This window comes from Aplysia californica, unplaced genomic scaffold (assembly GCF_000002075.1).
Source record: "Aplysia californica isolate F4 #8 unplaced genomic scaffold, AplCal3.0 scaffold00413, whole genome shotgun sequence".
Lineage (NCBI taxonomy): Eukaryota > Metazoa > Mollusca > Gastropoda > Aplysiida > Aplysiidae > Aplysia > Aplysia californica.
Genome location: NW_004797683.1, coordinates 229,356 through 244,497, shown reverse-complemented (window position 1 = coordinate 244,497; position 15,142 = coordinate 229,356). Strand labels below are relative to the sequence as shown.

Sequence of the window (15,142 nt, the reverse complement as noted above, 5' to 3'; positions counted from 1 at the left end):
AGTTTAAAAGTTTGAATCCTCATATATTTGAGGGTATGTGTATATAAAAAAGTGTCTCCATTCATTTTTACACAGACCCTGTTGTTTATCTCATTTAAAATCTCACACAATGTTAGACTGAAGAGTCCAGAAGCCACAATGAGAAAAAAATGTGACCCTGCTATCTCCCCCTCCCACCCCTCTCCCCCTTGTCTTTACTTTCATTTGTTTCTATAGCAGATCCTTCCCCTGAGAGGATCTTGCAAGACATCTACACCACAGCTGACAAAATAACACCCTTACTTAAAGGTAATAGTAAATAAATAATAACCCTAAGACAAAAGTGAACTCCAAGCCCTTCCCTCTGGTCAGGGCAAACGAGACACCAGGAATGTGAAATAAAAAAAGAAATATTTACTGTCTCATGTGGATCCCAGCATCAGTAGTAAAATGCATAGATAGAAACAACAAAGACTCAATGAAATATCGTTGGTACCACAAGCAATCCACCTAAGTCTGTTCGGGTATTTTTTACGTCAGAGACAATATATGTGAGGCAGCGTGGTGGGATCAGGCTCTCGTAAAAATAATCAAAGTGAAGTAACTTGCATTTTTCCGCAGGTTTGTGAATTTTTATAAAATATTGTTTTTTGACTCAACACCTTTCATGCCCATTAAAGAACTCATTTCTGTGTGGATTTTTCCGTAAAACGTCGATTAAAGGCACACAAAAGTAAATTTTCAGTTACCACGGACTCTTAAGCTAAGGAAACAACTAATCTTTGGTGGCCATTTTCTCACTAATTTTACCTCTGAAAACAACTGACCCCCACCTCCTTCATTTGCAAATATCTCGACTTGTATTCAAGGTAAATAGATATTTTTTCTCATCCAAATAAAGACAAATGAACAAGCTTTAAGATGATACCAATAACTCTACATGCCCAAAAATTGACGAGAGCCTGATTCCACCACACTGCCTCACATATAGTTTCTGTAGTGTTGTTCCTATCAAGAATCATGAAAAGCAAGAAAATTGTAAGCCTTGACCATAGTATTAACCTACGTTTTGGTGATGTTGAAAGGTGCATCTTTGAGAGCTTTGAGAGGGTTTCAAAATCGAAAATTCCTAAAATTTAAACAAAAGTGGAATGCTTGCGGAAGCGACGAGATAGAGACATCTGTCAACACATAGAATTGAGAGGTAGTGTCTGAAAGAATGGATGAGATAAAGATCTGAAAGAGAGAGAACACGAGTGACTGGCAAATAACTAAGGGTCTACCACATAAAAAAAAAAAAAAATTATTTAGAGAAAAGATGTTCAGCATACAACAGGTAATTCAACATAGAATTCGTTGCAGAAATGGAGTAAGAAAACACTTCAATGAGTAATACCAAGACATGAAGAAAAGAGATATTACGCAATATTTTAGACCTTGAGTGTATTCACTTCTCCTTGGGGTAAAAAAAATCCACAACTGTCAAATTTTGACTTGCAAAGCGTGATTTCACTGCCCGATTTAAAGTAACTTTTGCTCATTTGAATAATTATTTATATTTTACCTCTGCCAGCTTTCCAAAAGCATGCAAGATGAGGAGAAAACAGTTACAAATGATTTACAAAAAGCAAAATAGCCGTGCTCTCAATGTAAAATTAAAAAAAAACCTTTCATGAATGTAAACCATCAGATTAAGAAGCCTGGGAATACCAAAAAGTCTTCAATGTAAAGTCAGAGAACAGAAAGCACATCTACAGTATGTAGATATACCTTAGAAGCAAAAAGAATATGAGCAACTATAGCTCTCAAATTACATAAACCAGTTGAGGTAAAGAGAAGTACTCAGATATATTTTTAAAATCAATTACTAAATAAGAGTGAAATATCAGATTTTTCAGATTCCTTTTTATGACTAATACCATCAAACTACCCCAAAATAAAACAAAGGAATGTAAATTTCAAGGACAGCAAGCAAAAGCATTTACTATTACATTTTATCTTAACAAAACATATTACCGAAAACATAGGAAAAGACTGATTTTGATGGCTGCAATTCAGTGCCATGAAATGCAAATACATGTTGATAGATAAAAAACTCATTTCAGTATGATTTCTCACTACAAAAGAAACATGGGAAAGAAAATATCCTACTAAAACATCCCATCACAGAAGAACTAAAATAATGACAAAGCAATAGAAAAATCCAACCACTACCAATGCAGAAAAATTCGTCAAAAAAATAGCAAGAAAAACAGATACTGCCAAGAATGCATACTCAGGATATAAATTCAGAGAGCAAAATGTAGTGAAGAGAACAGTCAAGGCACAGGTATAGTTAATTATCTATACATATCATATCTTGTCTCAAGATGGGAATTTTAAAAAATTGTTGCCATATGTTATTTAAAAGAAAAATTCTAGTCAGCTGATGCATAACTGGAATCACCCCTATTCGTCTTAAAGGTAATGAATAATATTCTTGAATTCAAATCATACATACAAAAGATATTTTGATCATGGATAAGCATTGTGTTCAGGCAGAACAAATAGATGAACTTAACAAATGATATCAAAACAAAGCCACATAATGCAAATATACTTTACAAAACAGTGAGATTTATGTGGCAACGAATGCTTAGCCTACATCCCTCAATAATAGATAAAAGAAATGGCTTTTCATCCGGAATGGAATTGTTCAATTTGTAATTTAACGTTTCTTCAAATGGAGACTTTCATAGCTGAAACAGCAAAGGAGGATTGAGCATTATCTTATCTTGATCACGGAGAGGGGCTGTTGACAGAAAAGCGACGCTAACATCTCGCCCAGCTCAGAAGAATTACAGTAGTAATACATAATCACAAACAATTAATTAATTCAATATCAAGTACACATGCATCTGTAAAAAAAAAATACTGAGGAAAGAAGCTCTGTGGTAAAAAAATAAAGTAATTACAAAACCCAATTCTTAAAAACAACTCCTCCAAACCTATGGAACATTGCTCAGGTTTCTGTAGACAAACTTGAAGTCAAACATTCTTTGTTTCCCAATAATACTATAATTTTGAAAAAAAACAACCCCCCCTGAACATTTATGGGAACATTTTAATTCCTTATCTCGGGCAAGCCGCTCCCAGCAGTTTGCAGTCGGATTGCTGTGCCAGTATTCCTTTACGAAGACTTCGACGTCAAATTACTTCTCTGCCATTGCCAAAGACATTTTTTTTACCGGGGGGTTTATTAATTAAATGAAAAACTAACAAAATAAGTTCTCTTGTTTCGATTTAAAGACCAAATCAGTAATGTATGCTTAGAAATCTGCATGATTTTTGAAGATGCTTCTTTCATTGGAATTCTGACAGAAACAGAATAAAAGATGACAGAACTTTGGATTTGGGTTTCCATTCCTTTCATCCTATTATCATGAAAGACAACCAGAAAGAGAACAATTTAAAAAATCTGTGTAAAGTACAAAAAAATGCAGCAGATGCCATACTTCTCTTCCCTGATAAATGCTTAATGTTTACAATGCGCACAGCAGCACATATATGTCAAGCAGTAATTTTTAAGAACATGATATTTAAAAAAAAGAGCCTACAAAATAAATGAAACCAGAGAAATGTAAGAAAAAAAAGTATCTTTAGCATTAAATAGCAGATCACCTGATTTAGGACACTAGATAAATAGGAGTTAGTTTCTAATGGAGGTGGCATGAAATGAAAGTTGTCTTGGTAAAAAAAACAAACAACAGCAGTAAGAACAGCTGATCATAGTCACAAATATATCATTTAGCCAAACACTTGTATAAATCTTAGTCTGAGTGAAAAGTATAATTCCATAAGTGGTCGATCATTGTGCAGTTGCAGAGAAACCACTGGAGTTTTATTTTAAAAGACAGTATATCCCGTTTTAGGCGAAACTAAGCTATCGATTTCACCTGATAGTTTAAAACACGGCACGCATTTCTGACTTAGTCTGGTATTGATACCTTAATAAATAAGGAGTGAAATTGTTTTGAAGTTACTCAAAGCAATTGGTCCATAAGAGGTAATGATGTGGGTTATTTTTGGCCTCTCCTGAACATTTTAGGAAACTGGATATGCTGTCTTTTAAAATAAAACTCCACACAATTCCTGCGACTGCTTGCAACAGTTTTTACCATTTTGCTCCCTATCGATGGCTCACTTTGCCCGTGAGTACATTACTAGGAATGTGGAGCAGGAGGCAAAGTCATAAACAGTCAACCTATAAACACAAGCATAATATATGACTTGATACCATACAAACAAATTATAAACTTCCACATTATAATTTATAATAATAGACAACATAGAATATCTTCAGAAGTGAAGTCTTTTGAAAGGGGGACCAATAACGTTGACAAATTACACAGTATTCTTCTTCACCCTTACAACTTCACACAAACACATCAGGCAGTGTAAATTGTCGCAACTACAGCGTAATTCTACGAGTCCTTTTTGTCGTTCATGTTGTCGTCTATTATCTCCACAGCACATCTCCGTGGGAACCATCCTCTTATCCTCTTGCCTGCTGTAAAGGGGCCAGAAAGAAATGCAGGCCATAAAAATTCATGATCAACACGACCATAAAAATGAATTTTAATAAGATTGCTTGAGAAAAATTACAAAACTGAAGTATGTAACAGATTTAGATCATTTAGGAGGTGAGTTTCAATCCTGCTTGTCAGGGCCAACATGGGCAGGGAGGGATACAACATCCCAGCAGAAAGACCAAAATACTCGATAAAAATTATCTTCATATGGGAATCTTAGGGCTTTTGCATTATGTGACAGTGGAGTCCTTAACTGCTGCACCACAGACACGGGTGTAGCAGACGTGGGAAATGCCAGCAGAATACTCTTGAATATAATGTTACAAAAAAAAAAAGAAAAAAAAAGAAAAAAAAAAAGAAAAAAGTGTGTATATAGTTTGGGTGATAAAACAGTACTGTTCCTATGGCCCCACTCATGTACTGGGAATCATGCAAAATTCGGAACCATTATCCAGTACAGAGTGGTAATAGCGAGTTTTTTTTCTGTTTTTATTATGGCACTGTCCAAGAGGACCACCTGTCTAGTTTAGTTTTAGTAATGTTTTATTGCACAGGCAACTGCAAAAGGTCATACGAGCGCAAAGGGGTGGATGTCAACAAAGAAGTCCAAACCGAGAATCAGGCTTACTCTGCTCACCTTTCTAGCCTCAACAGCACTAAGTCTGCTTCAACTATCAAGGCACCCTGAAAATAGCAGTTCACAAGAGAGTGACAAACATACAAAAGAAGTAGAGGAAGATAACGATAGGACGAGGCAAGAAAAAGAAGTTCCCCCATGTAGTTCAGGCACAGTATGAGCATGACATTGAGGCACAGTATGAGCATGACACAGATAAATCAGCCCATTTACAATTCTACTGTGCATAAGAACATGTTAATATCTCCCCTTTGGGAATGGCTTATAGACACTTCAGCCAGTAGCGTTGTCCTATTGGGGAAGGCTGTCTATGATGACCATTTTTTTCCCTAAACAGGGATGGTCGTCTTGGACAAGTTTGACAGTATTCATAATTCCTAAAATAGCTAAAAACAAAATTGCACTTCCTTTTTAAATAAACAGCACAGAAAAGTCCAGGGGTTTCTAATTTAAAAGAAAAAAGTGAGATTGTTGAGTTTCACTGACCTGCATCTGCACCAACCACAGGGCCACTCAGGACTTTTGTTCCATAAAGCCATCGCCTATTAAATGGAAACAAGAGTGACAGAAACATTTATATCCCAATAGACACCAAAAAACCCAACCCCTTGTTGTTTGGAGTGAAATAAAATTAAAAGGAACATTTGTATCACAACAGATAACAAAATAATAACTTGGGTAGGGGATGAGTTATTGTTATTGTTCTTGTTTCAGGAAGCAACATCCCTGCACTCCGGACATGTCCATTGATGCTCTGTTGCTCTCTCCAAAATGTTGCCGAGGGTCCTTCTACTGATTGTGCCAGTGCACATCTGGTTGAACGTTTTTCTGTTCTTTCCTGCAAGGATGCCAGATTTTCCGCTTCCTTTTTTTATTCCCAAAAGCATCATCCTCTCCACGGCAGTACTGGCCTCTGCCTCCCTATCTTCCTTCTCAATCAGCTGGCGAGAGAGACATTTCAGGATCTCGACCCTATCTGGTTGAACCGTATTGTCAACTAAGGTGGCCTCACCAGCCAATCTGTCAGCTTTTTCATTTCCCCTAACACCTGCATGGCCAGGGTAGAAAATCCATGTGAGTGATCGTATAGGCGTTGGTTCGATAGCTTGAATCCATTCTGTTCTCAGGAAACCTTTTTCGATCCTTCTGAGGGTACAAATGGAATCAGTGACAAGAACAGCATGGGTTGTGTGGGGGCGATCTTGGGTCATCCAATCGAGTGCTTTCGTGATGGCTTCAATTTCCATTCGCATACTTGATGTAGCCCTGCTGCAGGCTCCAGATGAGTAAAACAAGCGGTGAGAAAACAAAAATCTGTACTGTTACCTTCTATTAATATTCTGCAAAGCTGTGGTAACACAAAAATTTACTGCCTTTACCTAATGCCTGTATCAATTTGCACACAAATAATACAATGAGAGAAACCTGGGAAATATATATAACTCAAATTCTCATTTATTGAAAAGAACTAATACAAAGTAGCTGCGGCAATTACTGAGCGAACAGATAAATATGTTGTTGACCAGCCTTTGTACTAACTTTTTAACTGATAGTTAAGTTTTGTCAGCAGTCTTACCTTTCCCCTAAAAACATTTTCCTTAAGATATATGAAATACGACCATAGTTGTATTGACAACAAGCAGAACCTCCACATTAATATAAAAGCATGAAAAGGTTTTTGATCGTTATTGATAAAATGCAAGTATGCCTCAGAAAATGACAAGAATGTTGACACACTAGTCACTAGGTTCTATGCCAGGAGCCAGAGCAGCAGCCATTAGTTTAATGCACTGAGACAAAAAAAAACAAAACAAGTTTACCTTTTTCAGAAATATAAAACAAAATAAATCTATGCACTTCAGAAATTTTATTAATTCAACAAATATTTTTAAAACATAAATAGTATCCCTGCTTTATAGCTCAAAATTTCAAGATTACCTCCCCGTCAAGTAAAATGGACTTTATAATTTTGGCTTCATGGCAATTCAAGTGCAAGATTTAAAAACAGTTTAGCACTAAAAATCGTTTCAGCAACATTGTATGAATCTACACTAAGAAAAATACTTTTCGATCCAATATCCATCTCTGTAGCTACACACCAACAAGGATCCCTAAACCACCCATAAAGATTGAAGCCAACTCCAAAACGTGAACAAAAAGAACTTACTTTTTCCATCTGGTCACCAAGACTTTGTCCCCCTCCTCCACTTTTATTCTGGGCTCGTCAGTACAAGGCACACAGCAGCCAATACGAAGGCCTTTAGAGACAGGACACAGGGCACCGGAGTAGTTCTCTGTGATTACAAACTCGATCGTTCTGTCTCGCTTGTCTTGTTTCTGGATTAGCTGCTCCACCTGATGGGAGAAGAATTGTTTTTTTGTTTTTGTTTTTCGTTTTTATTTAGCCTGAGTGAGAAGAGTCAGGTAAAATTATGTTTCATGAAAATAAAGCAAAAGTAAAAAACAGAGGGAAAGAAAACTATTAGGACCCACCAGTGATGCCCTCCATCTGTGAGAAGAACTGTTTCAACACTTTGCCCCCACAGGATGCTGATCGGAGACAGTAAGAAACTGTCCCTCTCACTCTCCCTCGTGGAACGCCGATCGGCAACAGCGTGATATAGCATAAAAAATGTTGTAGCAACGATCTCCTTTTTGACATGTGCACTTTTTAAAGTTATAATTTCCTTCCTGAATGGTTTGTGTGTCCTTTGAGGTAAAAAATCAGTTTATTTGCAACAACTGGCGTAATTAGTTTTGAAAAATGTTGAGAGATGTACCCCATCTGCATCCTGGTAGGTGGGGGAACAAAGGCTCTGCTCTCTGCGCGCTGGGTGGGCAGAAAGTGTTAAGTGTAACTGGACAATTATCACATCAACACAGAACACACTCATAAAGTATTATTAAACCTCTAAGCCTTCGTCATTAGTCCCCTAAATCTACTGTTCACAAGACCTAGGCATATGATCTCCTCTGGTTCAATTTACACACCCCATGCTGAGGAATGCTCTCAGATCCAAAAGGTTAGACCACAATTGGTACAAATATCTATGTGTTGCTACAAGAGGGGATCAGGTGCTCGTCAAAATAATAAAATTGAAGAAGCAGACATTTTCACACTCATTAGGCAATTCTTATAAATTTTTTTATATTGAGCTCAACACCTTTTAATTCCATTTCAAAATACATTTCTGTGTGGATTTATAGAAAATCGTTGAGCAAAGGAACAAAAAAATGTAAATTAGCATTTCCCAAGGACACTCAAGCCTTGGAAATCACCAAACTTTGGCGGCCATTTTCTCGCTAATTTTACCTCTGACCTCTGACATCAGGCGACTCACTCTCCTTCAATCACAAGTGTCTCCACTTCCATTCAAGATAGACGGGTATTTTTTTCAGAAAAAGCAATACAAGTAACAAGATTTAAGATGATACCAATAACTCCATATGCCTGAAAATTGACAAGCGCCTGATGCCACAAGTCGTGACACATATGAAACTGCAATGACAGAGGAACCATTGCAAAATGCTTTAAGAAAGCTACAGCCTCAATATAAAGTCGAAGTGAATGTAAGAAATATATATGAAAGTTATCAAGTTTTGAGCTAGTCTCAGATATATAGGAAGAGAGAACGTCTAACAAATGACAAAGCAAATAAATACCCAAAAAAAACCCAAAACCGACAGAGTTATATTGAAGGCTTACAAATAGCACGAGAAAATAATAATATATAGTCCGATAACAAAAGCATTGAATAAAATTTCTAAGAAAAGAAAAGGAACCAAATAGAATTGAAGAAACATCTAAAGAGTAAGAGAGAAGAAAGGAAATAAAACCCCAACAATAAAAACTCACAGTTAAGGTGTACTGATGGCAATCCTGCACCACATCCCAGGTGAAGCCATTCGACTTCGGTCTACCACTCCACCGGAACACCTGCTTGAAGTTCTCTTTCCATCCTAAATCATACGGGTAAACAAATTCTCCTTCCTCATCATCTCTAATGCGGTCTAATGCCTGAGAAGAAATTATCAAAACAACAATGCATTTATGAGGCAAAGGAGAAGAAAAAATTTCCATTAAAACAGCAACAATTCATCATTATTTTGTTACCTCACAAAGGGCACTTCCATCTACTCTCTGGGAGCAATGTCACAAAACATCAACATTTTTTATAGATACAGTTTTGCTAAATTCCCAAGTACATACGCCTCTATCCCAAGATAAATCAACTAATCTCCACTTTCAATGTCCACAGGATTTTCCAATGGTCAATGATGCCAAATAATGAGAAATAATAATGCATCTCACAAATTAAAAAGGCTCAAATGTGACTGTTTAGAAATCCAAGAGTCAACATAAAGGATAGTGTAAGTAGAAATATAACTTACCTTCTCAATAATCCATCCCTCTATGCCTGTCTCGTTTTTTAGAACACTTTTAATCTGAAAATATGAGAAATAAAAGACAGTTTACTACTATTACAAAAGAATAAATACAGTAAAGGATTACAAGGAGACACTGACATTTGCAGGGAACAATCCAGCACAGATTGCTATGTAAGGCGTACCTCAAAGATGACTTTGTTTCAGTTGAAGTGAAGCACACAGATATAATCATAATAATGCAGTACTGGGAAATGAAGAAAAAACAACCCCAAAACATGAAACCTGACAAAGAAAGAAGACAGACAGATAACAAAAATGCTTACAATAACACTTTTAAACCATTGACAAATTTGAGAAGACAGTGGGGAAAAGTACTGAGAACCCTTTCTTAGCGATGCCTAATTGATACAGCCTGCATTTGAAACAAATTGTTTTCACTTACTACTTTTATGCTATCTTGTTGCTTATGTTCACAAACTGCCACCAAAAGAAGAAAATTTGATCAGAACATATGGTTACTTTAAAACAGCAAAAGACGAGGAACAGAACAAGGGGATATGTTTTCAGAGGAAGAAATAAACTTCTATGAAGGAGGAAAAAGAAAACAAATGAAACCAGAACAAAAAATTAGCTTTCGACAGGTACTTCACAATTTTATTTTACGCAGTGCTGTCCTGATTTCTACAAGATCACAGCAAATTGCCTGGCATCTGTGGTATAGCAGTTAAGTGCTCCACCATTGCACACAGATGACCTGAGTTCGATTCCTGTCTGGGGACATTTTTATCAAGCATCTCAGTCTTTCTTTTGGGACGTTGTATCCCTCTCAGCCTGGAGTTGGCCATAACAGGCAAGGTGGAAGCCCATCTTCAAAACGATAAAAATACTGGCACTGAGGGTGTAAAAACACCTACATTAAAAAAAAAAGTTTAGTTCTAAAAAAGGCTATTCAACCCACACTTACCTGGATATAGAAGAGCATTCCGACTGCTATGATGACCCCAATGGCAAGTCCTACACCAAACATTGTGACCACAAAGCCCCACACTCCCAGGTAAACAAGAGGCTCATCCCTCTTGTAGTAGTAATAATGATGCTGTGATTAGGCGAGAGAGAACGAGACCCTATTATTAGAAACAAATAGAGCTACATCAACTCTTTTTCTGTGCTTAGAGTCTTAGAGGTAGTACTACAGAGGTTAATGTCTAAACATGCAGAGTAAAAAAGTATGCTCTACTTTATGAAAGACACATGACAAATTCTGTACATTAGAATGTGATTTACAAATAAAAGCACATTTACTTTTTCAGAACAAATGCATCAATCTTAGCAATTCCCAGCAAAGCTGTAACAAGCACAATACTTCCAACTTCAAAAGACACAAATTTTAACTTTAAACGTTGAGCTTAATGGATCTATGAATGTTAGAAAAAACCATATCATCAGTGTCATTCCATAATCTCCTGAACTGATTTCTCAGAATTTCCAGATAAAGCTGTTATTTTAATAAAGACATCAAGTGGCACCTTACACGATAGTTTCCTTCTATTTTGTAATTTCCTTCCTGGTTTTTAACAGAAAAGTTAAGGAGTGCCGTGCCTAAATCAAGGGTCATCCGATTTTGGCACTTCTTTAATTTTTTGAAAACTTCAAAGCAAGCAAATGAAGCAGACAATACGTCAGGGGGGAAGACTACTTTTAAAATCACATTCTGTTTCAGTTGCAATAGAGTAAGAAAGAGAGTGTCAAATTCTTAAAGTATCTTTGAATGGAAAGAAATCTAAATGAGAAATTAAAAGGAAGCTGAGAATTCATGCCCTATATATCATATGATAAGAAAACCTTACAGAATATTTTTTAAAAACAATACGATACCTTCAAACAATTGACAAATAATATTTCCCTGACGAAGCTACTGTATTATTTCATATAATTATATCTCCTTGGTGAAAACTTACAAAATTCAGAGCACGATATATTGAAGGAGCAAGGATGACTATGGCATGAATACAGCCAATTGGCGCAAACAGCAAGAACCAGCAGAAATTCCCATGGTTGAAGTGACCACAGCAGGTGTTGATCCAAGGACAGTGGTGATCCATTTTCATCACACACCTATTTGTAGAATCGCACAGCACGGTCAAAAGCATATATAAAAAAACACTTCATATCCAATACACCTCCTATGTCATAACATATAAACATATACATGTAATAAAAGTAGATAACTACAGTTGGGAAAAACTAACACAAACATGGAAAACTTGAGAACACGGATAGTTTTAACTAATTGTCATTCCCCACTTGATATCTCTTTAATTTAATTTTTCGTTAACGATTAAAACAAATTTTGGATGTGTTTAACACATTTGTTAATCCCCAACAAATTTTAGCTATGCCTTCCCCAACCATCCCACCATAAAAAAACTTTTCCTTTCAAATACATGTCACACACATGTTGCAAAAGCACTCCCCATCTCCCCAACATACAAAACTTTTCTTTCAAATACATGTTAAGCATAATAAAAGTAGATGACACCTCCCCACTCTTCCACTGCATAAAACTTTTTTTTGGGACATTCACAGTTCACAGCACTGCAGAGACAACAACAACAAAAATAATAATAATAATTTTAAAAATCATATCTTGTACCCAGTTTGTGACCTTTACAAATTGAGGGAAACCCAAGAGAAAGACAAATTACATTTACAGTATTTACAGACTATGTCTCAATGCTTTCTCTTTCCATGATATTACTCAGCACTTTTGACCAATATCCTCACTTTTCACTGAGATTTTAATGTTTTTACTTGGTTTCAGTCATTTTTGTCTTGTGTCCTTGCTTTCCATTATTTGATAACATATCAGTTTTTCTTATGGGTAAAATCTTACCTCCCACATTTTCTACAATGATGAGATCGTGGCGCTTTGTAGCCTTGGCAACATTCACAAAACTGTAAATACCTCATATGATCAGGATTTCTCTGGAAAGACATACAGTCAGAATTATAAGACAGTCTATAATTCAAGATTACAATTCCTGAAGGCAAAAAAATGACGTACCATGACCTAACAAAGCTATTGATACTACTGAAGGTTGTAAAGAGGGAAATAAGCTTCGGTTACAATATCTTGATTCTATCTTTAGGTACACAGTCAAACCTCGTTATACCATCCCCTGTTATACCGCCAGCCCTACTAACTGCCAGGTTTTGCCAATGTATGAACAGGAATGCCTATATAAACATAGTATTTGCACCTTTACAGTGCCATCCACCAACTGTCAGAGTTGTATGGTCGTTATTAAACTTTACAGCCAGCGAAATTCCCGCTCGAGGTACATAAAACACACGGTGCACGGCACCCACCCGGTAGCTGCATGATAATCTCTTTCCAACACAGGTCTCTGCAAGTTCTGCCATGCCTGTTTCCTGCATTTGTTGTAGATTCGTTTCTGATTAGCACTAAATATAAAATCAATTTTATGCTTTAGCCAATATCTAAAAAAAAAAAAGGGAATTAAATTTTTAAATAGCCTGGAGAAAATTCAAAAGAATTGCGCCACCTCGGCTTGTCAGCAAAATATCTGTCATCGCCAGATATCAGCCTGATGACCAAAAGGAAGGCCAGCACCGGTGACGCTCTTATCATTGTAAGGACTCAAGCTCAAGTCTACGTGGAAGGTCTGAGGCGGCCCGAGGACTGACGAGTATTGACCCCCAAAAAATTGTGAGTGTACAGGGTTCTAGACACATGTAGTCTAGCTTCTGATCCAGCAGAAATTTTTCAATTTGAGTAAAGTTTAGCTAGGGCTGTGCAAGTTTTCCCTGCCAATGGCAGCTGCACAAGACAGATCTAGATGAGTTCATTTTTTTGGTTTGTTTTTGTAAGTTTATGGCACTTGCAACACAATAAGGTCAAATATATATCTATATATATATATAAATATATATCTATAAATATACAGCATATATTTATATTATATATATAAGTGTCGACGATTAGAAGTGTCACAAGGGAGTAACAAACACAAACAAGAAGGAGGAGAGATAAGGAGAATAGATGTTTGACAGATGGAAAGAAGGAACAAATAAACCACACACAGAGCACCTGCCAATCACATCTTAGATGAGTTCAAACTGGGTACAGTTTGTCTCTAATCTCCACCAGTCTACCACTAGTAAAAATGGCAATCAGTGCTATCCCATTATACCGCCAGCCCCGCTGTACCACTACATTCTTGCCTGTCCCAAGTTAGGTGGAAGTGGAATAATGAGGTTTGACAGTAAATATAATATATATACATATATGCATATATGAGTACTTTCTCTATTTCTAGAGCTACATTCCACTCCCCTACGACAACAAGACACAGACTGCTGAAGAGACGTTTTTAAAATTTGCCACCTTCTCAGAATTTTCGCCTGTGAAGAAATAAACTGGAATATTAACATCTTCACACTCTAAAAACAAAATATTGATCCTCTATTTTTTTCTCCCCTACTTCACTGTTCTCATTCTAAAAAACAACTTCTGCAATGCAGGTCTCTAAAACTATAATAACATATGGAGAAAGCTTTAAAAAATTACTCAGAAAGTGAGTATTCTTTTTCCAAGAAAAATGAAAGGTAAAAAAAACTTTAAACAGTAAGAAAAAGGTCCTAAAATATAGCACCCAAACAATGATCATGCACATGCATCATTGTGAACCGTATTTCTAAACCAGAATAAAATCTTACCGGTTTCCACTCGAGTGGGATAAATCCTGGTCCTTTCATGCATGCAGCAAAATAATTGTACAAAGTAAGTGCCACCCATGTGACAAACAATAAAAAGTTGATGAAGCCTCCAATGCTGAGGTGTGGAGGCCACCACATGAGGTCACATCGTATTGTCACCCAACTGATGGTAAAAATGACTCCCAGTGCCAATAAAGGACCCCAATGGAAGAACTGTCTCCAGGTGCCTACAACCTCATACCCCATGCTGATGTTTTTCTTCCTCCTCTATGAAGCATCAATTCTCATGCCGTTATCTGAAAAATAAAAACAAATAATACTTCATTTTATCTAAACAAAAGATTGCAAGTATTTTTGTATGATCACTGTGCCAAAATGGTAGCTTTTGCCCCACCATGAAAGTAAATTTGGCTGCCCTTAAATGTGTATCAAACCATGCTAAGGATTTGATGACACTTTCTTCAATGCACTCTGGCTGTATATATCCACACAAAAGAATGGTGACAATTCAACAACCTGTCACCACCCTACCCCCACCCTCCACCCCTTGGAAACTAGTGCTTTTTTGTTCAAAAATATTTCAGAAAGCAAGTAAAATAACAAACAAAATTAAGTAATCCTGGTACACTGTTTAGTTACATAAACAGTCGACACTATAAGTGAATAATTTGGGATTACATAATCCAATTTTGGCCCCAACGATAACTATAGAGTGTGGGTTTAGGCTCCACCGACAATTACTTCTGGTTCTAAATGATTACTTTTCAATGCGCGTGCTGATATAGAGAGATATCAAACCCACTTTTGAAACACATAAATGCCCTCC

At 36.6% G+C, this 15,142-nt stretch overlaps 1 protein-coding gene across 2 annotated transcripts in view; it reads right to left on the bottom strand.

The window, feature by feature from the left end:
* Window positions 1-3,196: 3,196 nt before the first annotated feature.
* Window positions 3,197-15,142, bottom strand: part of LOC101847980 (palmitoyltransferase ZDHHC6) — a 15,766-nt gene continuing 3,820 nt past the window's right edge. The window contains exons 2-10 of one of the 2 annotated variants that reach the window (XM_005104280.3): window positions 14,317-14,612; window positions 12,470-12,561; window positions 11,535-11,691; window positions 10,541-10,672; window positions 9,580-9,633; window positions 9,044-9,205; window positions 7,355-7,542; window positions 5,674-5,729; window positions 3,197-4,528 (exon numbers count right to left, since the gene is read on the bottom strand). In XM_005104280.3, the coding sequence (XP_005104337.1) occupies window positions 4,443-4,528; window positions 5,674-5,729; window positions 7,355-7,542; window positions 9,044-9,205; window positions 9,580-9,633; window positions 10,541-10,672; window positions 11,535-11,691; window positions 12,470-12,561; window positions 14,317-14,562 (1,173 nt within the window). In that variant the 5' untranslated portion in view covers window positions 14,563-14,612 and the 3' untranslated portion in view covers window positions 3,197-4,442. The remainder of the gene's footprint in view (window positions 4,529-5,673; window positions 5,730-7,354; window positions 7,543-9,043; window positions 9,206-9,579; window positions 9,634-10,540; window positions 10,673-11,534; window positions 11,692-12,469; window positions 12,562-14,316; window positions 14,613-15,142) is intronic. The other variant, XM_005104281.3, reaches the window with a different exon arrangement.